Source organism: Panthera tigris, chromosome D4 (assembly GCF_018350195.1).
Source record: "Panthera tigris isolate Pti1 chromosome D4, P.tigris_Pti1_mat1.1, whole genome shotgun sequence".
NCBI lineage: Eukaryota > Metazoa > Chordata > Mammalia > Carnivora > Felidae > Panthera > Panthera tigris.
This window is the reverse complement of record NC_056672.1, coordinates 86178338-86200431: the sequence shown is the minus strand read 5'-3', so window position 1 is coordinate 86200431 and position 22094 is coordinate 86178338. Positions and strand designations below refer to the sequence as shown.

At 55.7% G+C, this 22094-nt stretch overlaps 2 protein-coding genes across 8 annotated transcripts; one reads left to right on the top strand and one right to left on the bottom strand.

The window, feature by feature from the left end:
- Window positions 1-583: 583 nt before the first annotated feature.
- On the bottom strand, window positions 584-5104 carry SWI5 (SWI5 homologous recombination repair protein). The gene is made up of 7 exons (XM_042963502.1): window positions 5082-5104; window positions 4896-4936; window positions 4560-4608; window positions 3530-3614; window positions 2635-2756; window positions 1803-1897; window positions 584-959 (listed from the first exon to the last, which is right to left on the bottom strand). Exons 1-7 carry the CDS (start codon window positions 5102-5104, stop codon window positions 895-897), a joined length of 480 nt encoding a protein of 159 aa, XP_042819436.1. The 3' UTR covers window positions 584-894.
- On the top strand, window positions 4964-21502 carry GOLGA2 (golgin A2). Of its 7 annotated transcripts, XM_042964071.1 has the most exons (27): window positions 4964-5391; window positions 6982-7104; window positions 8072-8152; window positions 10184-10300; window positions 10590-10633; window positions 10754-10817; window positions 11218-11277; window positions 11468-11548; window positions 12354-12392; window positions 12679-12741; window positions 12828-12921; window positions 13016-13122; window positions 14304-14362; window positions 14653-14794; window positions 15916-16005; window positions 16113-16220; window positions 16463-16550; window positions 17298-17635; window positions 17920-18033; window positions 18668-18913; window positions 18993-19068; window positions 19277-19365; window positions 19622-19804; window positions 19910-20012; window positions 20096-20202; window positions 20285-20438; window positions 20526-21502. In XM_042964071.1, the coding sequence occupies exons 1-27, from the start codon at window positions 5308-5310 to the stop codon at window positions 20750-20752; spliced, it is 3081 nt and encodes a 1026-aa protein (XP_042820005.1). In that variant the 5' UTR covers window positions 4964-5307; the 3' UTR covers window positions 20753-21502. The 7 variants fall into 7 exon arrangements, with proteins under 7 accessions (XP_042820005.1, XP_042820006.1, XP_042820007.1 ...); XM_042964072.1 differs by lacking the exon at window positions 8072-8152; XM_042964073.1 differs by lacking the exon at window positions 11468-11548.
- The last annotated feature ends 592 nt before the right edge of the window (window positions 21503-22094 follow it).

Genomic DNA, 22094 nt, shown 5'->3' with positions numbered 1-22094 from the left:
TCTGTGTGCTGACAGCAGAGAGCCCAATGCAGGGCTCAGACTCATGAACCATGAAATCATGACTTGAGCTGAAGTCGGACGCTTAACAGACTGAGTCATCCAGGCGCCCCACAATTTTTTTTTTAATTAAAAAAGATTTTTTAATTAAAAAGAGAGAGGCAGAGTGAGAGCGGGGAAGGCACAGAGAGAGAGGGAGACACAGAGTCTGAAGCAGGCTCCAGACTCTGAGCTGTCAGCACAGAGCCTGATACGGGGCTCGAACTTACAAAGTGTGAGATCATGACCTGAGCCAAAGTCTGGCGCTTAACCAACTGAGCCCCCCAGGCACCCCAATTTTTTTTTTTTAATTTTAGGGAGAAAGAGAGAGAATCCAAAGCAGGCTCTGTGCTCAGCGTGGAGCCTGACATGAGGCTCGATCTCACGACTGTGAGATCATGACCTGAGCCGAAATCAAGTCAATCAGATGCTTGACTGAGCCACCCAGGCATCCTGTGTAAGCTTGTTATAATCCAAGGCAGACTGTTTTTCTCCCAGGGATGACCAGGGGGCTTCCCAGGGAAGATCAGAGGAGAGGGACTCCATGTACAGATTTACACCAAGATTGCTTGTATGTTTATTTACAAATAGGAGACACACACACACACACACACACACACACACACACACATATCACTGGACATTTCAGGAAACTTGGAGCAGGGAACAGCCCTTCTTCTCTGTCTGTCTCTTCTCTGGGCTCCCTCCTCACTCAGCTTGAGCTCTCTAGAAAAGGGCTCCTGACCCTTTCTTGCTGGGAAGCCTGTGGGTGTTCTGTTCTGGCTGGGCTCTCGCTGCCTCTCATGTCCAAATCTGCCTGTCCCAGTGGGCCACGGGCAAGGGGCTGTTAGCCTTTGCTCAGTCATTCATGTCCAAGCCAAATTCTGCATACAACTCTTTGGTGGTGACACCTCGGATCACGGCTGAAAGGAAAGAAGGAAGAAAGAATGTGTCCGGTGGGAGGCATAGGAAGGAGAATGGCCCAAGGACTGAGCTACCCAGGACCCACTCCTACACCTTATTCCTTCTCCTCTAGTTGGCCGAGATACCCTCCTGCTACTCCTTCTAGACCCCTCCACTGTGGGCCCTGCTTGGCCACCCCAAACTAGACTCATTGAACCCTCACCCCACTTTGCAGAGGAGCCAAACAAAGCTGAGACTGCACTGAGCAGCTAGAGCCATATGCTGAAAATGTAAATTTATATTCACATTGCACCTGGGGCCTGTTGAAAACTCTCACTCTTTAGGCTGCCCTATGGGCCATGTCCTGGCCATTTGGTGATGCCATGCTTCCTGCTCCCTCAAGGACTCTTTTTTCCTCTCAGGGAAAAGGGGTCTCCTTAGAGGCCTTCTCTAACCACCTTAGCTCATCCCCACCCGCCACCCTGTTCACGTCTCAGTATTCCCCAGCTCTGGCCTTTGTTTCTTTCATAGCAGTTAACACATTTTAGAATTCCTTTCTTTGTGCTCCTTTGCTTCCTGAATAGGCCCCAGAAGACTGGGAACCATAGCCCTCAACTTGGCAGGTTGGTGAGTTCATGCTCAAACCTGTCTCTGGCTCTGATGCAGGCCCTACACTTGAAGAAAAAAACCTCAGGGACTCCTGTAAGAGCTGTCCAGCTGCTTTGGAGCATTTGGGGAGCAGGGCAGCTGAGGATGGGAGGGCTGGAAAATTAGAGGGCCCAGGAACAAAATCCAAACACCCTGGGGAATGGGGACTCCTTTCCTCTGAGCCCTGGCTGCTACTCTGGGGTCCTGATGCTCACCTAGCTTGCCTAGCAGCATCTGGCCTACATCCTTGATGTCGTTATACTCGTGGAGCTGGGAGATGTGGTCCTCCAGTTCATCCACACTGTAGCCTCTGGGATGAGGGATGGAAGAGAGAGAGAGAGAGAGAATGTTTAAGAAAACTGGGGAGGACCCAAGGTTCAGAGAGCAACAAGGCATCTATTTAACAAATGTTCACTAGGGGCCTACTAGGGACACAGGGAGGGCCCTGAGGAAACTTACAGTAGGGCGGGGATCTGTCCAGCCACTTGCTCCTGGCAAACGTCTCTGTGCCCTTAGGGGGTGGTTCCCAGCCACATGCTGGTACTATGTGACCCTGGCCATAGCCGAGGGATTCACAGATAAGCACAGGAGTGGCTACTCAGATCCCCTCATGTGTGAAAGGCACATTCAAAGGCTGCTCAGTCTATGCCACGTGGCCAGAGCATGGGGCATGGGAAAATCTAGGAGTTGCGAAAGAGCCAGCTTCCCCCCAGGCACTGAGGATCCCACCTGCAGAGAGAGAAAGAATGGAGTCCGTGTGCAGATGGGAGCAGAGGCAGAGAACCAGGGCCCAGAGAGAGACCGTGAGAGGGATAACCTCTGTTCTGGACAGCTTTCCTCTTCCTAGTTCCAGGTCCTCCTGGGTCTGACCACACCCTACCTGAAAGATTCAGCTGAGACACACAGCTGGGCTGGATGCCCTGAATCCAACAGCAGGGCATGGGGTACGGTCCTTAGTTTTATACTAAGCTAGTGCGGCTGGGTTTCAGTTACTGGGCACTGGTTAAAAGTTATCTTAAACATGCTGAGGGGTCCAGCAAGACTTACTCAGATATTAGTTGGGAGATCTCCGTGTCCAGCAGGTCCCTCTTCTCCTTCAGTTTCTGAATGTCAAGGTGCAGAGAATCCTCGCTGCCTCCATCAGCCTGGCCAGACTTGGGAGATGGCCGCTGAACGACAGAGAAAGTCATTAGCCAAGGGCGCCTGGATGGCTCAGTTGGCTGAGCATCCAACTTTGGCTCAGGTCATGATCTCATGGGTTTGTGAGTTCAAGCCCCGCATCAGGCTTGCTGCTGTCAGCGTGTAGCCTGCTTCGGATCCTCTGTCCTCCTTTCTCTCTGGCCCCCCTCCCCTCAAAAATAAAGCAATAAAAAAAAAAAAAGTCATTAGCCACACTGACCCATTATGCACAATTTAGAACCTACAAGTTGTCCTCAACAGCCTACCCCTGCTTCTGCCTGCTGACAGACTCCCCCCACCTTTTAATAAGATTACATTTCCCCGCTTCCCTTGGAATTAGATGTGGTCCCTGTTAAGTTCTGGCGAGTAGAAGTTAATCAGAAATGGTGTGTACAACGTCTGGGAACTGTCCTTCCAGGAAGAGGGCCTCCCTTTCTCTGGCCTTCCTCTTTCCCACTGGCTGGAATGTGAATCTAATGATAGAGTTGATCAGTATCTTGGGCGATGAGGTGGAACCCATGTTGAAGATGTGGTAAAACAAGATATAGACCTGGGTCCCTGAGGGTTAGGGTTAGGCCACCATTATTTGGGGTTTTCTTTCACTCCCAGCCAGACGTAATCCTAACCAGTGGGCTCACCCTGGCCCCTAATCTGACCTCAGATAATCTGCTTCAAGTCTACTTCTTGGATTCTCAAGTCTATGATGTCGCTGGGCTTATCATCTCATTGGATAACAAAACCCTTCCCGGGAGCTGCCGTTCACCTTTGCCCTTTCTGCCTCTAAAAGCTGCGAAGTCCAGCGCCTGGGACGCTGCTGATCTTCAGGAAATGTGTGTTGGATCAACTGTCTGCACAGGACAGAAGAGACCGAGGAAGGGATTCAGCAACGAATAAGACAGCAAGCCTGGCCCCTGCCTTCACAGAATGTATATACAACAGCCAATAATTGTGTTTTCCCTCCAGAGAGCTCCACTAAAACGGTTACTTCTCAATGGCCCACTATTCCTTTGTCCTGATACTTTATAACATCCATCACCACCCGACATAGACGTTTCATTAATAACCTTATGCTCCTTGTTGGCCTTACACCACTGGAGTGTAAAATGCATGAGGGCAGGGACTTTGTTTTGTTCACTGTGTCCCCAACAGTGCCTGGCACGTGGTGGACATTCAATAAAATGTGCCAAATGAATGAGTGAATGACAAATAATTAACCAGCTAACAACAAGCCCGAAAAGTGCTTTGAACTTGAAATACAGTGTGCTAAGGGAGCGCCTAACGGGGCAACCGGACTGAGCCAGAAGTTGGGGTGAGGCTTCTCTTAGGGACCTCAACTCTAAAGGAGGAGCAAGCATCAGCTTGGCAAAAAGCTGGAAGGAAAGTATTCCAGAAGGGGAGCGTGTATCTAGATGGCCAAGGCAGGAAAGAACACATGCGTCTGAGGGAATGAGAATGGTTTCTGCGTGGGGTGGATCGTGGTGTGAAAAAGAACAAAACCAACCACTTGCGGTGCTGTCAGGAGGGAGGAGAGACAGAGCCAGCTTGGAGAACGTGGGGTACCGCTGGCAAAGGCCAGGAGACCGTTTCTTCTTTGAAGCTTGGTGGGCAGGAGGAAAAGAAGGGGAAGGCTTGAGAAATGGCCTGGAGTTTCTCAGCAGAACAAGGTCTGCTGGGTGAAGGCCTGACGAGGGCTGGGGTGGGTCAGCTACTGTTGGGGACGGGGAGGAGGGCTGGGGGCAGCACCCACTTACGCCGTGGAGGGTGAGAAGGGGGGCGGGCACAAGGGTACTCACAGGGGATTGGAAGGCCCCGCGGCAACTTTTGGAAAGTCCTGGTTGAGTCCTGGAGAGGAATCCGAGGGAAAAAAGACTGATTGAACCTAGAATCCGCGCTGGGAGGAAACGGGTATGTGGGGGTGTAGGAGGTAAGGAGTTGGGAAGGGGGCAGATAGGGTCCGGGATCAGGGCAGGGATCCTCAAGGAAGGAGGATTCTGAGAAGGGGAGTGTGGAGGGCTAGATGGGGGGCTCTGGAAGTGATCTTTGAGATGAGAGTTGGGCAGGGCTATGAGGCATCAGGAGAGGGGCCGTGAAGGGATGCGCTTTCGCCCTGCTGTCCGCTCTTCGCCCACCTTCTGAGCCCTGGGGTCCGGGGCCCCCGTCTCGGGGGAGTCTGCAGTGCAGGAGCGTCCAGGGCGGAGGCGGGAGAGCGGCCTCTCAGGCCCGCCAGGTAACCGGAAGCTTAGGGTGGAGACCGGCAACGGTCAGGTAGCGAGCTGCGCGCGCATCCTGCGAGCCCAGCCGCTGTCCCCGCCCACCTCGGGGTGGGCGCAGCTTTCATTGGGACTCCACCTGTCCCTTTGAGCTCGCGGGGCTCTAACCATGCCCCCTTTCCCTTTCATCTCTCTTGTCGGTCAATAGGATTGGAGGATTGAGGCCACGCCCACCCAGCTGGAGCTAGAAACGCCCCGTCCCTCCTTTTCTGGCCATCACGTCTGCGCGGTGACTACCGGGAGTAACTCCGCAGTGGTTGCTGGGATCGCGATGATGTGGCCCCCCCGTCCCTTTTCCCTTCCCGTGATGTCGGAAGAAACCCGACAGAGCAAATTGGCTGCGGCCAGGAAAAAGGTAAAACGTGCCGAGTCGCGGCTCCCTGACCCAGCCAAAGGCCCCTTCGACGGCCGGGCGGTGGTCAGAGTCTGTGCTGCCCCTAAGGCACACAGGGAGAGCCCCTCGGCGCCCCTTGGCGGCCCCCCCGCTCCCCCACCAAAGTCTTCTCAGCCCGTCCCGCCCCCTGGCAGCCCAGCCCCCGCCCTCTCCCGTCGCCCCTGGGTGACTTTGGGCAGTGACTCCCTGGGCTCCCCACTCCGGGCTCGGCTCTCGCCTTCTGCCACCCAGAACCAGACGACCTGGGCTCCCCGGGCTGATCCCGGTCTCCAAGGACCTGGGTCCTGGCCCTGCCTTCCCCTCCCCCACCGCGGAGCGGAGCCGCGGGCGTCGGTAGGGAGGAGTGGAATGTAGTTACGTCACAATCCCCCTCGGAACTGTCATTAGCGCCAGGAGCCTGGTGTTTGATCTTAACTACTCAGTCCCCCTGTGTTTTCATCCCCTTTCCGGTGTCTGGTCATGGCACAAATTTCCAGTTTGAAGGGAACTGGGGACTGTAGGACCTAGGTGGGAGGGGTTTCAAGCACCCTTACTAGACTGTATCCCATCCTTAGACATTGACTTCACTAGTGATCGAGACACGTTGATAACACCTTGGTGACAATGGGGGGAATGTGTTTCCTTTAGTTTGGTATCCTCCTAGGTTTCTACTGTTCAGAAAGACTTCTGACATTTTAAATCTGAATCCTCTACCTCACATTTTAATTTCCTATGATTCTGGAACCAGTGCCTCTTAATCACTGCTCTTTGGAGTGAGATCTGCTTACCCTCTGTGGAACAGATCTCTGGAAACTGAACTTCACAGCTGGGAATCTTCCCCCAATCATCATGGAGTGTCCTGAGTGCCACAGGATAAATATGGGACCAAAGCCTCAGTTTTTGCTTAATTCTCTTGAGAAAAATCCTTTTATGTTAATACACATTATTACATATTAATATACATTATTACACATTATAATTACATTACATATTACATATAATTACATTACAAGTTAATACACATTGTTATGACACATTATGTCATAATAATATGACATTTGCATAGATTTGTAAGATTATAATAGACTTCTCTCTGAAATGGTGCTTGGGTTGCCCTTGTTCTGTTGTGTTTCCAAATTCACCAGGCGTGTGCCTTCACTGCTTTCTGCTGTCAGGGTCTGTTGGTGTAAAAGTTTGAGAAATACCAGTCTGCAGCCTTGACAGATGTGCAGGAATGGACTCTGATGTCTGATTATTCAGATGTTTCAGATGTTTACTTTTCCACCTCTGTGCCTCTGGGATTGCCTCTTGGCACCTGCTGATTTTGTAGCATAACCCCAGAACTCTGAGGCAGAAGACCGGGTTTAAATTCCATTATTGCCCCCCCCCCCTTTATTTTAAAGGCCCGTTACCCATCCATGTCTGCAGTCATTAAGGATTACAACATCTTGTCGGGTTGCTGGTGGCATTAAATCAGGTGGCGGATAGAGGAGTATATTGTAAACAACAAAGCTGGATGTGAATATGGGGGTTTACGGTTCTCACGAGTCCTACTGCTTTTCCTTGCTGCAGTTGAGAGAGTATCAGCAGAGGAATAGCCCTGGTATTCCTGCAGGATCGAAGAAGAAAAGGAAGATTAAAAATGGCAGTAGCCCTGAGACAACCACTGCTGATGATTGTCACTCTCCTGAGGATGTGAGTATTGGCTGGCCAGGCTTCCGGGGGCACAGGGGTACGTGAGGGGTAGTAAAGGGCAGTGATGAAGGTTGTGGAGAAAGTGTCAGGTACAGGTTTGAATCCAACTGTCCCTCTGCTGGAGACCTGTCCCTGCTGGGGATATACTTCCACGTCAGTAAAAATTGGGGTCATTGTTGTCTGACTTACACTCGTGACACTGAAATGAGACGATTGATGTTGTTTTTAGAATAATCCCTTAGTATAGGGCCTTGTGCGGGGTGAACATTCAGTCAAGGGTGGTGCTGTGTGACTGATGGGGTGACTTTCCTCATCCCCAGCTTCAAGGGGAAGCCAGGCAGTGCGAACAGCCATATGCCACCACAGCCTTCCCTTAGGAAGCACCAAGAGAGGCCCAGGGTGTGGTGAGGAGAGCCCCAAGCACTTGGGTCAGGAGACAGTGGGTTTTGAGTCTATCTTTGCCACCTGTTGGCTGGGAGACCTCAGGAAAATCGCTTCCTCCCCCGGGCCTCAGTGGCCTCATCTGTAAGATGATATTGTTGGAGCAGGTCAGTGTCTTCCAGACTTCTAGCTGGAGCCCCCTTTGTTCAAGTGAACCCTTCCCTCGGCAGTCTGGTTTTTGAAACAGAGATGAGATTCCCGTCAGATTCATCCCCGGCATCCTGGGCCTGACTAGAGGGTCTCACGCATGTATTCAGAAAACAGCTGCATCGGGCAGGTGACTGCATTCTGTGTCACTGCGTCTTTCAGGGGACTTTTCTCTCTGTGCACGTTGATTTCTGCAAGGCGCCAGGTGGCCGTTTGGGAAGGCGGCACAGGCCATGGGTTCGTTCCCGTCTCTCTTTTCCAGCATTCCATTCTCGTGACCCCATCTCTTCTTCCTTCCCTGACTCTCTCACCTCTCTCTAAGCCACTTTTCTCTCTCTCTCTCCCCCTGCCCTTGTTTCTCCCTTTTCGCCTCCTGTAGATTCAGGACATTCTGAAGGTGCTGGTGTCCGACCTTAACCGCTCCAATGGGGTAGCGCTCCCCCCATTGGACAAGTGGAAGGTGAGGCAGTGCCGAGCCCCCTCTCTGGCTTGCTCTTTCCCAGCTGTGCATGCTCCAAGGCTTCTCTGGTTTGGGGGATACTTTGCCTCTGGCTTATTTTATGTTGCTGTCATTAACCCTCAGCCTGTTCATGTCTGCTTTTTCACCTGCTTGGTTGATTGGGTTTGTTTTCCTTCCCCCACATCTTTTATCATCTTGGAGAAGGTGAGACATACCTTATAGGCTCAGAGGAGCCGCTAAGGGGCATGGGGAAGGGAGTACAGGCCTAGAGGAGTCTGGAAGCTTGTATTTGCACTGAGTTCTACGATTCCGTGTCTGTATCCTGCTGTGGTCCTGGAAATGAAGTCCCAGATCCTTCTTGTCTTATTATTTTTAATGTTTACTTATTTTTGAGAGAAAGAGAGAGACAGCGTAAGTGGAGGAGGGGCAGAGAGAGAGGGAGACACAGAATCTGAAGCAGGCTCCGGGCTCTGATCTGTCAGCACAGAGCCCGACGTGGGGTTTGAACTCTCGAGCTGTGAGATCATGACCTGAGCCGAAGCTTAACTGACTGAGCCACCCAGGTGCCCCTGCTTGTCGTTTTTTTAAACCCCCTCTGTCTCAGTAGCTGTTTCCCACTTTGGTTTTCTGTTCCCGCAATGCAGGCTTGTGGTTGCAGGGTCCTGGACAGAGCTGACAGCATTTCCAGAAATGAGGAATCATGGAGAGATTAGTTTCAATGGGACATTTGGGGGGGGTGGACAGTGTTTTTTAAACACTCCAGACTTTAGCTACAAGACCTAACGGTGTGAAATAACCTGGTTGTTCACAGGATTGTCGTGTGATATATATTTAAGTCCTCAGAAAATTACTTTTGTCCTTTTCTGAACTTTCTTGTGTTTAGTGCTAGGGATCCATGGGAACCCAGGTTCCCTGAACAGGTTGGCATGGCAACACCAGGTTCCGGGGTCAAAGGTCACAGCACGGACAGTAAACATGCAAATGATTCATCTTCAGCTCCCCAGGCTCTGCAGCATTTGATCTAAGGAGGGAGGTAGGGGTGGATTGTCAGAGGCCAGGGCTGATGGGTCCAGAGAGCAGCTAGCCCTGGGCCCTGCAAGAGGTATGGCCTCCTCCTGCTGGCTTCACTGGCTGGGCCTTTGCTCCCTAGTCCTCTCCCCTCATCAAACTTGAATTTGTCAGCCGTCTTCCCCATCTCTTTGCTCATCTGGCCTGTAGGACATGAGATCTCTAGGGGCCAGACGCTTGGACTAAGTGTCAGGCCTGAGCCTGGAAAGAGTCTGGGTGGGGCTCTGGTCAAGCAAGTAGGTCCAGGTAGGGAAGAGGAAGTGGTTTCTCCATGGCTCCTTGTCCCCACTCCCAGGATTGTTCTCCAGAATGTCAAGAATCAGAGGGTAGACATCTTACCTCTGGCTTTTCGGGTTGGTTCTTGGTTTTAGAGCCAGAAGATTGGGGTGGGGGTAGTGGCCATGTTTTTCTTTTTACTTGCAGGCATAGGGTGAGGCTTCTAGTTGGGCAGCTGCTTTCCCAGAAAAGGCCTGAATAAGGCAAACATGGCCAGTGATTGGGGGGAGCAGGGGGGAGAGGAAAAGAGAGCAAGAGAGGAAGGAGGCAGAGGGTGGCGTTGACCACATCTCCATCACCACCACCCTCTTGCCCAGCAGGGGCCCAGGGTGAGGGTCACTCTGGCGTTCCGGAAGAGCCGCGCCTGTCTCCTCCCTGACTGGGCACATCTATCTTCCACCTGCTGTGGCTGCCAAGGTCAAAGCCTGGTACTGTCTCTTGCTGAGCTCCAGGGAGAGCAAAGCCATCACGTATTCATGAAGGAGGTCATGCATACCCTGCTTTGAGCTTTGGCCATCCAGAAGGTTGCAGAGCGGCCCTCCACGCTCCAGAGTGGCTCCCAGCATGTGCGATTGTCACTCTGACCACAGCAACCCCTGTCCTGCCCGCTCTGTACTCCTGCATCCATGGCAGCAAGGCACCTTCTTACCTGCATGGCCCCTAACCCCCTGCTCTGTTCTGTGACAGGCGCCCAAAGACCGCGCCGCTCCTGCTGCACCAACTGTTGATGACACCGTGTCACCTGGCGGTGTCCCTTCCCCCTGTGCTAGTCCCCCCCGTGTCACTAGCATGGCATCAACTCAGGTTTGTGCCCCCTCCCCCCTTGCCTGCCACCCCACTGTACGTTCGCCCTGTGCTCCTCCTCAGAGGACCGTACCTGCTTTGGGCCCTCGTCCCCTTTCTTCAGGTAGTTTGGTTTCTAGAGCCAAGCACCCTTCCCGAGGACTGAAGTGAGGGAGGCCAAGACCAGGTCTTTCCTTGAAGTTTGGGAAGATGGAAGGTTGTCAGAATGAGCTTGGCTCCCCCCCGCCCCCATCCCTGGGTGGTCTTACCAGAAATTGAGTGACTACCTCATGCATTTCTTCCCTAACAGAACCATGATGCAAAAAATGAACCTTTTCTCATGGAAGAAAGCAAGTGAGTAACTCCTATGGGGGCAGGGGTCCCTAGGCTGAGGGAGTTGGGGTGGGCCACTGCCCGTGACCCCCTCTTTCTCTTCGAGCCTCCTACACCCCTGACTCCTGTGTTCATCCGCAGATGTCTGTCATCTACCGAGAGCCTGCGACAGCTTTCTCAGCAGCTCAATGGTCTTGTGTCTGAGGTACCCCAGAACTTGAAGCCCAAAGGGGAGTAGAGGGGGAGGGAAAACATGATAGAAGGCAACAGAGGTGGAGAGAGGGAAGAGCCTGGGACCAGCTGGCCTGCTGGCTGATGTGTAGTTCGTCACAGTTCCTCTGAGTGTCCTCTTTGAAGCTCCCCGAATGAAGGGGTTGGACCTCGAGGCTGGTTACCTCGTTTGATCCTGCTGCAGACAGCACGGAGTGAGAGCTGCCCGGGAGGGGGATGGAGGAGGGGGAGATAAGAACCAGGAGGAGTTGGTACAAAGGGGTTACTGCCAAGTTAGAAAAGTTTGCAGTTGTTGGGCAAGACAGGAAGTTGGAGAGCTTAGGCACCGAGGGGGACAGCGCGCGTCTCCATGTGAGCCCTTTCGTGTCTCCTAGTCTTCATCCTACATCAATGGGGAGGGCCTGGCTACTTCTGCTAACATAAAGGATCTGGAGGTAAGTTGGCTTGGACCACGGCCCAGTGATCCTGCAGGCCAGCCCCCACCTCCTCCCACAGCGGGGGCTGGGTGCCCCTCTGCCAGCTGAGACAGCCCAGACAGCCCCCAACCCTAATGACTGCTCTCTCTACCTCTCCCCCTGCCCTCGTCCAACTCCTCCTCCTCCTCCTCCTCTGCATGCGCCTCAGAGCCGGTACCAAGAGCTATCACTAGCCCTGGACTCCAGCAATCTAACAAACAAACAACTCAGTAGCAAGATAGAGGAATTGGTAAGAGTCCAGTGGGGTCCCCTGGTTTCACGCTGCCAATCTGGGGCTCTAGTTTTCCCCTGGGGCTCTGAAGAGAGGGGCTGGGGGCCCCTGCTGCCAAGGGAGAGTGGGGTGCTGGGGGGCCTAGGTCTCAGCTGGAGGGACCCCGGAGCACGGAGCATGCAGCATGGCTCTCTGTGGCTGCCCTCTTTGCCTCCTCTCTGTTCTCCAGACACCCCTGCTCGAGTCCTCTCCCCACTTGCCCCGGGGCTGTTGCCTCTGGAGGAAGCACTGGCTTGACTGGTGTGGTCTGGCCCTGACTCAGTCCCTAATTTGCTCCGTCTCTGAACTCGGACAAGTCACCTTCCCTCTGTGGGCTTCAGTTTCCTGAGGAGGTAGAATTCGAGGTGTCCGAGTCTGTCCGATTTAGCTCAGAAGATCAGGGCCCTTCATTCCCATATCCCTGCTGTTAAGAACTGAACGGGGCCTATGGTACACGCTCAGTAAATATCTGCTGAATAAGTGCACCCTTCCAAGCCACCAGCTGGCAGAAGGGTAGTCTCGTTTCTCAGCTCCCGTTTCTAGAGGTTTATGTCCTTGGCCTTTCATGGGTATTCTGGATTCAGACTCACTTGTGTAGATGTGAGGCAAACCACCCAAGACCCAAGGTCTCTTGCCTTGGGAACTTGAGAGTCTGTCAGTTCATGTCCCCATGAACTTTCCCTTTAAAACCCATTTCTGGCCCCTGCCCATCCCTCCGTTTTGGTCTGGGGAGGGTAGTAAAAGGGGGACAGCCTCAGTTACCCTCCTTTGACTCTCTCCACAGAAACAACAGCACCAGGAAACTTTGGATCAACTGGAAAAAGTAACGTAACATGATTTGTCTGCTGATTACGTGGCGGATAGGTTTGGGGAGGATTCAGTTGTAGAGGCCCATTCTCGTCTGGGTCTGCTCCCAGCCTGGAGAAATAAAGGGCCCCCTCTTCCCGCACCCCTGCCCTACCCCTCTGCTGCCCCCCCCCCCCCCCCGGGCCCCAAATCTGGCCTCATTGTTGGGCCTGTCCTGGGCCATCGGTGGCATTTCAGGAGCGTGTCTTTTGCTGTTTCAACTCTGCCTCCTCCCAGTCAGGGATGTTGTGTCCTTCTTGCAGGAGAAGAAGGAGTTTGAGCAGAAGCTTATGAAGGAACAGGGTTCTCTAAGGGAACAGCTACAGGTGTGTGGTGTCAAGGTCTCCCTCCCACCCCCCAGGAAACGCTTCCTTTCCTCCTCTTCACGGCTGCTTCCCCTTCCCTCCCAAAGGTTCACATCCAGACCATAGGGATTCTGGTGTCTGAGAAGACCGATTTACATACAGCCTTGGTCCATACACAGCAGGCAGTCAGGCAGAAAGCAGGTAGGAGTCTAGACACCCATGTCTCAGCCTGGCACATTGGCAGGGCTTTGGTGGGATTCCTTCCTGGGTCCCACTTCGAACTCTGTCATTCCAGGAGAGTCTGAAGATCTTGCTAGTCGCCTGCAGTCTTCCCGCCAGCGCGTAGGAGAGCTGGAGCGCACGCTGTCTGCTGTGTCTACACAGCAGAAACAGGTGGACAAGGTGAGCCCAGCAGCTGACCCATCCACTGGAGGCGCAGCTACCCTGACAGGGGAATGGCCTGAAGGTCCCTTCTGTACGACGGGGTGTCTTGCTGCCCAGAAGGCGGCATGGGCCATTTCTCGCTGCCTTAAAGTTGTGTGGTTATTAAAAGCAACCTGGGGCTGAGCTGGCTGACTTGAGGGAGTTGGCAGGGGTGGGAGCTGCTTTCTGGAGGGAGCACTGAATGCAGAGCCCAGAGGCTGAGAGCCAGCCCTGCCCTCCATGGGCTGTGGACCTTGGCCAGTACAGAACAGTACTTTTTTTTTTTTAATGTTTGTTCTTGAGAGAGACATGTGCCAGTGGGGGAGGGGCAGAGAGAGAATCCCGAGCAGATCCCAGGTGGTCATCGAGCCTGCCTTGGGGCTCGATCTCATGAACCATGAGATCATGACCTGAGCTGAAACCAAGAGTTGGATGCTTAACTGATGGAGCCACCCAGGTGCCCCTAGAACAGTACTTTCAGTACGCTACCATTTGTACAGGAAGGGGAGAAGGGTGTGTGTGCTAGATACGAAGTGTGTGAAAGGATGTATAAATACCCAGGGAGAGAAACAGAGTAGCTGGGAGGCATGTCACCTCTGTCCTTCTGGGTGGTGAGCTGTGTGAACAGACCATCCATTAAAAAAAAGGAACAGAGGATCAGATGCAAACTCACTTCCCCTCCTTGTGTCTGCTCCCCCACCCCAGGGAGAAAATGGGTGAAGAACCAGATGTTTAATCCCAGCTCTGTCTCGGTGACGACTTAACTTGTGCCACTCTGTGTTGTTCACCTGTAAAACAGACATGCACCCATGCCTCCCCCAGGCGGTGATCGTGATCGTGGGGATTCGGTGCGATTGTTAGCTCGGCGCCCAGTAAAGTGCCCAGTAAAGGTTCAGAAGTGCTGGTGCCGCTAGTAATAATGATTGCAGTCCTACCTGCCCTGTGTGGGCCTCCGCTAGCCAGCTGTGGCTCTCTCCCACCCTTACCGAGTTCTTAGCCGAGGCATGTGAGAACACGGGCTTGGGAATGCTTTGAACGAAATGTCAAGGGCGGGTGCGGGCTGAAGAAGCACAGCTCTAGAGGAGTCCCTGTGCGTCCATTAGTCCTTGAGACGCACCTTCTGCCTGCCCGATCCTGACCTCGCCTTTCTGTGTTTGCAGCACAACAAGGACTTGACCAAAGAGCGAGATGCCCTCAAACTGGAATTATACAAGAACAAGTAGGATGGCTGGGGGCTGGGAAGTGGGAGGGGGACAGGAACATGGCGGGGGGGGGCATATGGGTTAGGACAGATGCAGAGCCGGGCTCTGGGCCCAGCTGTGCAATCAACACAGGCCGTGGCCTCAGGCCGCTCCTGTCTTCTCTCTGGCCTGCCACTTGTGACTCCTGATCCCCGGGTCCCTTCCGACGCCACTGTTCTGCGGCTCTGTGGTGAGGGTGGTGGGTGGATCACCAGAGCGCTCTTTTCTGTTCTTTACTCGTACCTTTCTTTGCTGCCCGTGGCTACAGCAAAGACAACGAGGACCTAAAGGAGCATAACTCGGAGCTGGAAGAGAGGCTGCGTGTCTGTATGGAAGAGAAGGAGGCCCTGCAGCTTGGGGTGCAGGAGCTGGAGAAGAAGCTGGAGATGTCGGAGCTCCTGCTGCAGCAGGTGAGGCCAGAGTCCCAGGGAGTTGGGGCCCCATCCATCTGGGGCCGCCGTCTCCAGCCAGGAGCTGGAAGATTTGCATTCTCGTTCTGCTCCTGCCGTAGAATCCTGCTGCAGACATCGATAAAGCATCTACAAATCGGGCCCCGCCCAGACCTGTGGAATTAGAATCTCAGGGATGGGGCTTTTTTTTGCTTTTTTTTTAAAGCGCCCCGGTTGAAAACCATTGTCGTATAGATGATAGTTCCGAGTCATGACACATAACAAGGCAGTTCTAGCCCATGCGTCTGTCTGCTTCCTCTCGGAGGCCGGGCCACCAGGTCGTCAGGGTGCCTGGGTCAGAGAGCTTCCCCTTGTCAGTGCTTCTTCACACTGAGCAACACTCAGCCTTCACGTCACTTCCTTCGGCAAGGCTCTTCCTTCCAGATCAGCACAGGAAAAATCTTGCCTCTTGCCCAAGACAGACCCTCAGATACTCTGAGAAGGAGTGTGCGTAGGTTCCTTGTCCTCCCTAAGATCTTTTCCTAGCGAAACAGCCCCAACTGTTTCTCCCACGGTCTGTCACCCTCCTGATTGCTTTCTTCGGGATGGGACCTGAATTGTCAGGGCTCCTCTTACAGTCAGTCTTCCAGAGCAAAACACGAGTCTGCAGATTCGGCCTGGCCTGGGCAGCATACAGAGCTCTGTATCCATCCATCCACCCATCCATCCACCCAGTACGACTGGAATGCCTCCTTTGTGCCCATTCCTGTGATGGGCAGTCTAACAAATGGCCTGCTGGAGATAGAAAAAGTGAGGGCTTATGCTTGCTCCGGAGTTGATGGATGCCTGTCCTCTGTGACCTGAACACCCCATCTCTGGGACAAGCACCACTCTGTAGCCTTAATCATTATAGCCAGAAAGGATCTGGAAGGATGAACACCCGGTTGATGGGCCTGGGAGGCAGAGGGCCACTTACAATGAATATTCAGTAAACATGAGGCTTGCGGACGTAGTACTATGACGTGAGGGTGGACCTCTTCATCGATGTGGATGCGCGTTATCCTAGCGCACACCCGTTTGCGGGAACCTGCATAGAGCAGCCCGGTTTCCCAACGCTAACCTTCTCGTTTTCTACTCTCCAGTTTGCTAGTGGGTCTAAACCCCCCGACAGCAACCAACAGTTACAGCAGGCCCTGGAAGAACGGGCACGGCTGGAGACACGTGTGGGGCAGGTGAGGCCTTGCAGGGCGAGGGGTGTGGAAGCAGGATGATCTCAGGCAAGCAGGAGCTGGTGAGGCCCCGTGGCTGCCCCTGCTAACCTCTGTGCCCGTTCTTGCAGCTGAAAGACACCCTCAAGCATATGCAGCTGGAGAGAGACAAGTACGTAGAGAATCTGAAAGAGGATAATGCCTTTTGGCAGGAAAGGATGAAACAGATGTCTGAAAAGGTAAGGTGTGACCTTCGGCCCCGCACCTTAGGTCATTTGATCTTTCGGGGCGTCAGTAAAATGGGAAGGCTGTCACTTGCTGTGTGCAGCCAGAGGTGGCTGGGTGGTTTTTGCGGGGGCGGTGGGGGTGGGGTGGGTGGAGAGGGCGACGGTTGCCTGGCCGTCCCTCCCTCCGCAGCCCCCACATGCCCATCCCTCCCTCCCCACCCCCCACACGTCCATCCCTTCTGTGCTCTGGGCAGATGCAGCAGTTGAAGGAAGAGAAGGAGCACAGCGTGAGTCAGGTGCAGGAGCTGGAGGCCAGCTTGGCTGAACTGAAGAAACAGATAGGTAAGCTGGGGCCGGAGTGGTAGGGGAACAGGATTGGTGTCAGAGGGCCAGCGAGGATGCCTTCGAATGCTCTAGGAAGGCGGACAGATGGAAGGGCACTGTGGCCAAGGGAAGGAGGTCTGGACCAGGAGTTGGCATATCTGGGTTGAGTGCCCACTGTCAACCACCCAGAGTTGTCTTGAGCATAAAAACGTGAAGAACTCTATTCATAAGTGTCTGGAAAGATTGCACGTCCTATGAGTGTGAGGGATTATCGGTCAGGAAGCCAAGGTTTGGGGTGAGGAAGCCCAGTTGGGAGCAGTGGACCAAGGGGCGCCTGGCTGGCTCAGTCGGTAGAGCGTGCGACTCTCGATTTTGGGGTCGTGAGTTCCAGCCCCTTGTTGGGCATGGAGCCTCCTTTATTTATTTATTTATTTATTTATTTATTTTTATGTTTATTCATTTTTGAAAGAGGGAGACAGAGCACAGGTGGGGGTGGGGCGAAGAGAGAGGGGGACACAGAATCCGAAGCAGGCTCCAGGCTCTGAGCTGTCAGTACAGAGCCCGACGCGGGGCTTGAACTCACGAACCGCGAGATCATGACCTGAGCCGAAGTCGGACGCTCAACCGACTGAGACACTCAGGCGCCCCGTGGAGCCTCCTTTAAAAAAGAAAAACAAAACAAAACAAAACTAGGAGCTGCGGACCAGAAAGAGGGGTTTTTTGAAGGCACAGGGATAAGAAGCCTCTACCACGTGCCCCCCGCAGAGGTCCCCCCAGCCCAGGAACCTCCAGCAGGGCCCTCGGAGGTGGAAGAGCGACTGCAGGCGGAGGCTGAACGACTACAGAAGGAGCTGGAGAACCTGGCAGGGCAGCTGCGGGCCCAGGTGCAGGACAACGAAGGTCTGAGCCGCCTGAACTGGGAGCAGGAGCAGCGGCTGCTGGAGCTGGAGCGGGCCGCCGAGTGCTGGGGGGAGCAGGCTGAGGAGCGCAAGCAGATTCTGGAGACGATGCAGAATGACCGTACCACCATCAGCCGTGCGCTGTCCCAGAACCGTGAGCTCAAGGAGCAGCTGGCTGAGCTGCAGAATGGCTTCGTCAGGCTGGTGCGCAGCCCTTCCTCCCTGGCTGAGTCCTTCGGTGCTGGGCAAGACCCTTGACCTCTCCGGGCCTTCGTCTCCCCGCCTGTAAAATGGGGCCGGTGGGGGGGGCGGCGGGGTACGGACCTTTACGTGAAATGGTGCCAGTCACGGCACCTGTGAGCGCAGATGAGTGGGGTGGGGGGATTTTCCCACTTGCCTCCACCTTTCCCTGAGCTGTGGGAGGCAGACACCGAGCTCTGGGGTCTCCGGCCACACTGGGTAGCCGCCGATTCCTTCTCTTCGTCCAGAGCAACGAGAATATGGAGATTTCCAGCGCGCTGCAGTCAGAGCAGCATGTCAAGAAGGAGCTGGCCAAGAAGCTGGGCCAGCTGCAGGAGAGGCTGGCGGAGCTGAAGGAGACGGTAACCCCTGCGTCAGCTGCAGAGGCCCGGGGGGGGCGGGGGGGGGGGGGAGGAGCTTGGCCAGGACCCGCGGTTCCAGCCTGGGGTTGGTGGCGGGGGCATGTGACGGCAGAGTCCTTCTGAGCACAGCTCCTCGTGGCTCCTCGCTCCTGACTTTGAGAAGTGGGTAGCCCTGGGCCGAAGGTCATCATTCCAGCTAGAGCCTTCGAGCCCCCAGTGAGGGGGGAGAGCTTCTTGGATTCAGCTGTGGCTTCTGACCCCAGCGGTCACTCTTCACTTCTCATCTCTCGGCCTCAGTTTCCTTAATCTAGAAGGGAGATGACCCTTTTGCTTACAGAGGTGTCGAGGGTTAAATGACAACCATGCCCTTAAGGGGGGGCCGCGCTTCGATTTTCCACTAAAGTTAAAATGGCAAGAAGGTTGTCAGGAGGTGTGAGGCTGGGTGAGGGAGGCGTGGGGCGCTGCGCCAGGGGGCAGTCACTGAGGTCCCGGAGTGAAGGAGCCAGGCCACCCCCCGCCCCCCCTCTCCCCAACCGCCCCCGGCAGGGCGGCAGAAAGAGCTGTTGCCCCTACCTCCCCGGTCCCGGCTCCGAATCTGCAGGCCGCCTGCCTCACTCCCAGGGTCTTCCCGCAGGTGGAGCTGAAGAGCCAGGAGGCCGAGAGCCTGCAGCAGCAGCGAGACCAGTACGTGAGCCACCTGCAGCAGTACGTGGCGGCCTATCAGCAGCACGTGGCCGCCTTTCAGCAGCTGGCCTCCGACAAGGAGATGCTGCAGAAGCAGGTGCTGCTGCAGACGCAGCTTATGGACCGGCTGCAGCACGAGGAAGTTCAGGGCAAGGCGGAGGCCGAGATGGCCCGCCAAGAGTTACAGGAGACCCAGGTGAGGGGCTTGGAGCGCCGGGCCCCCCCGGGGAGGGCCTGCGGCCTGTATCCCTTCTCACTCCTTCCCGGCCCCTCAGGGACGCCTGGAAGCTGCCACCCAGCAGAACCAGCAGCTCCAGGCGCAGCTGAACCTCATGGCTGTGCCTGAGGAAGGTAAGCGGGACCGGCCCAGGGAAGAGGACGGAGCCCCAGGAGGAGGAGGGGGGACTTCAGGGCGGCGAATCCTCCTCCTCCTCCTCCTCCTCCGGGGACGCGCTGGCCCAAGGTCGCTCTGGGAGGTGGGGCAGAGCCCGGCTTTCCTCCCCTGCCCGCTCCACCTCCCCCGTTGGGTTGTCTGAGGCCCCTCCGGCTGCCTCGACAGGAGACGGACTGGACGGTGAGGAGAAGGACGGGGAGGCAGCCCCGCCGAAGCTGAGCATGCCGGAGGACCTAGATAGCCGCGAGGCCATGGTGAGCGGCCCTTCCCCGTCCCACCTTCCCGCTTCCCTCTGGGGTCCCCCGCCACCCTTCTCCTCTCTTGGTTTGCCCCCCTCGGCTTCTCTTGACCCCCAACCTCCCCCGGGAGCCGGTGGTCCGACCTTGCGCCATCCTCGAAACACCAGGTGTGCCCACCGAGGCAGTGAGAGGAGCGCCTCTCTGCCTCCCCGGCCCCGGCTCGTCCCGAGCGTCCCCCACAAAGGCGCACGCGTACACGTCTTGCCCGCAGGTGGCATTTTGTAACTCGGCCCTGGCCAGTGCCGAGGAGGAGCAGGCGCGGCTGCGCGGGCAGCTGAAGGAGCAGAGGCTGCGCTGCAAGCGCCTGGCTCACCTGGTGGCCCCTGGGACCACCGAGGACAGCGTGCCTGGGGAGACCCACCAGGCCCTCCAGGTGGCCATGGACAAGCTGCAGGTGAGTGAATCGGCTCCGGCACGGCCCCGGCCGGGGGGGGGGGGGGGGCGGCGGAGATGGCTAGGGAGGGCTGCCGGGCCCTGACCCCCGCTGCTGTGGCTGCAGAGCCGCTTCCTGGAGCTCATGCAGGAGAAAGTGGATCTGAAGGAGCGGGTGGAGGACCTGGAGCATCGCTGCATCCAGCTTTCTGGAGAGACGGACACCATAGGTGAGCGGGCCGGCCAGCCCCCGGGGTCGGGGGAGCTCCGTGAGGGCTCGCAGAGCCTGAGCGTCAGCCGGTCTGCCCCGCAGGAGAGTACATTACCCTCTACCAGAATCAGAGGGCCATGCTAAAGGAGCGGCACCGGGAGAAAGAGGAGTACATTAGCCGACTGGCTCAGGATAAAGAAGAAATGAAGGTGGGCCCTCAGCGTCCCCGGGAGCAGAGAGGGGGCGGGGCGGGGCCGGGGTAGAGCTGGGGCTCAGCACCTCTCCCTCCAGGTGAAGCTACTGGAGCTGCAGGAGCTGGTGCTCCGTCTGGTGGACGAGCGAAATGAATGGCAGGGCAAGTTCCTGGCCACTGCCCAGAACCCTGCTGGGGAACCCGCTACGGCACCCCCAGCCCAAGAGCTTGGCGCTGCCAGTGGCCGGGGTGGTGAGTAGAGCCCGCGGGCGGGTGGGCGGGCGGTGGGGGAGGGCTTGCACAGCGCTCAGGGCCCCGCCCCTCTCTCTCCCCCCGAAGATGATCTTCGAGAAGTGAGCCTGGCCGACGGTGACAGTGCGGAGCCTCCCCAGGGAGAGGCCCTGTCACGCCACACTGCCGCTGAGAACCCCACCGCTCAGCAGATCATGCAGCTGCTGTGTGAGATCCAGAACCCCCGAGAACGCCCGGGCTTGGGCAACAACCCCTGTGTCCCCTTCTTCTACCGGGCCGATGAAAATGATCAGGTGAAGATCACGGTGGTCTAGGAGTTAACACTAGCACACAAAGCCTAGACAATTGGGGCTGGGGGCTCTGCCCCCAGCCTGTCCCTACCACCCTATCATTCCTTCCCGACCACCCTTTTCTCCTTAGACTACCAAGATAAGACCCTCGAGAGGGGTACGATGAACCCCCTAACGGAGGAGACAAATACGTACAGACCCCTTGCCACCTTGGCAACGGCTGTATCTTTATCTCTGGGCTGTTCACAGTTCCGGAAAAACAAAGAGCCAGAGGCTCAATAAATATAGTTTATTTAGGAGGTTGCCTCTTTTGGGGAGCAGGGGCTCCCTGGTGGCCTCCTCGCCCCCATCAGGTAGTCCTTCATTCAGAGGGGCTCATGCATCCTCTCTTCAGAGGCACTTTGGGGCACAAGTGGCCCCCACACTGTCCAGTTAGATGACTGGGCAGCACTCTCCCAGGCCTTGGGATGTCAGGGCTAACAAGCCAAGCAAAGGCATAAGCTGGTGGCGGGGTGGGCTCCTCCCCAGCTCCCTCCCCAGTGTACATACTTATCTGTGTAACATTTTGTATATTCTGGGGATAGGGCAGCCCCTGTACCATAGCAGAGGTTTGAACTGGCAAATGGGGAGAAACTTCTATTAAATATTTGAATATAGGGAAACTTATTTATTGATAGCATAGGACAGAGAGGAAGGGGGTGGGGACGGGGTCCTGCAGGGGTAATTCGACTCCTGTTTCGCTTTTTATCTCAGAATAAATGGATTTAGCCATACCGCTTGGCCTCGTGTGTGCCTCTTTTCCAGTCACCGGTCACCAGGTCCTGGGGTCTGTGCTGTGGGTGCTGAACAGGGAGCAGGTCCTGCCAGCAGAGGGCAGGCTTCTGGATTGTGCAAAGCCCCGCTGTGTCTGAACCTGCCCAAAGGAGCTATTAGAGAAGGTCCAGCCCTGTCGCCCTCCTGCTGCTTGGGGAAGCCTGGGGGATCTCAGGGGGACTCGAAGGTGGTGGTGGGGGGCGGGGCTCATGCCCTAATGGCCAAGAGGCTCAGAAGCCTGATCCAATCCTGGGGAGGGGCAAGCAAGGTCCCAGCACTCAAGAGTGCCGACTTCCAGGTCAGGCAGTTTCTGTGGCGTCACCCTGCCCCTCTGGTGGCCTGTTGTCCCGTCCCTCCATAGTGCGTGCCGGTGCCCCCAGCCCTCCCTCCAGGCTGAGTTGGTGGCCCTGCCCCCCTAGTGGGCAGAGCAGGCTTCCTAGAATAAGGACCTGTGAGCCCCCCGGTGCTTTCCCAGTAGGCCTGGGAAAGGGTGAGGCCTTTCTTTGCCACTCCTCACAGCACACTAGCAATGGCTGGGCCCTTCCCCACCCCT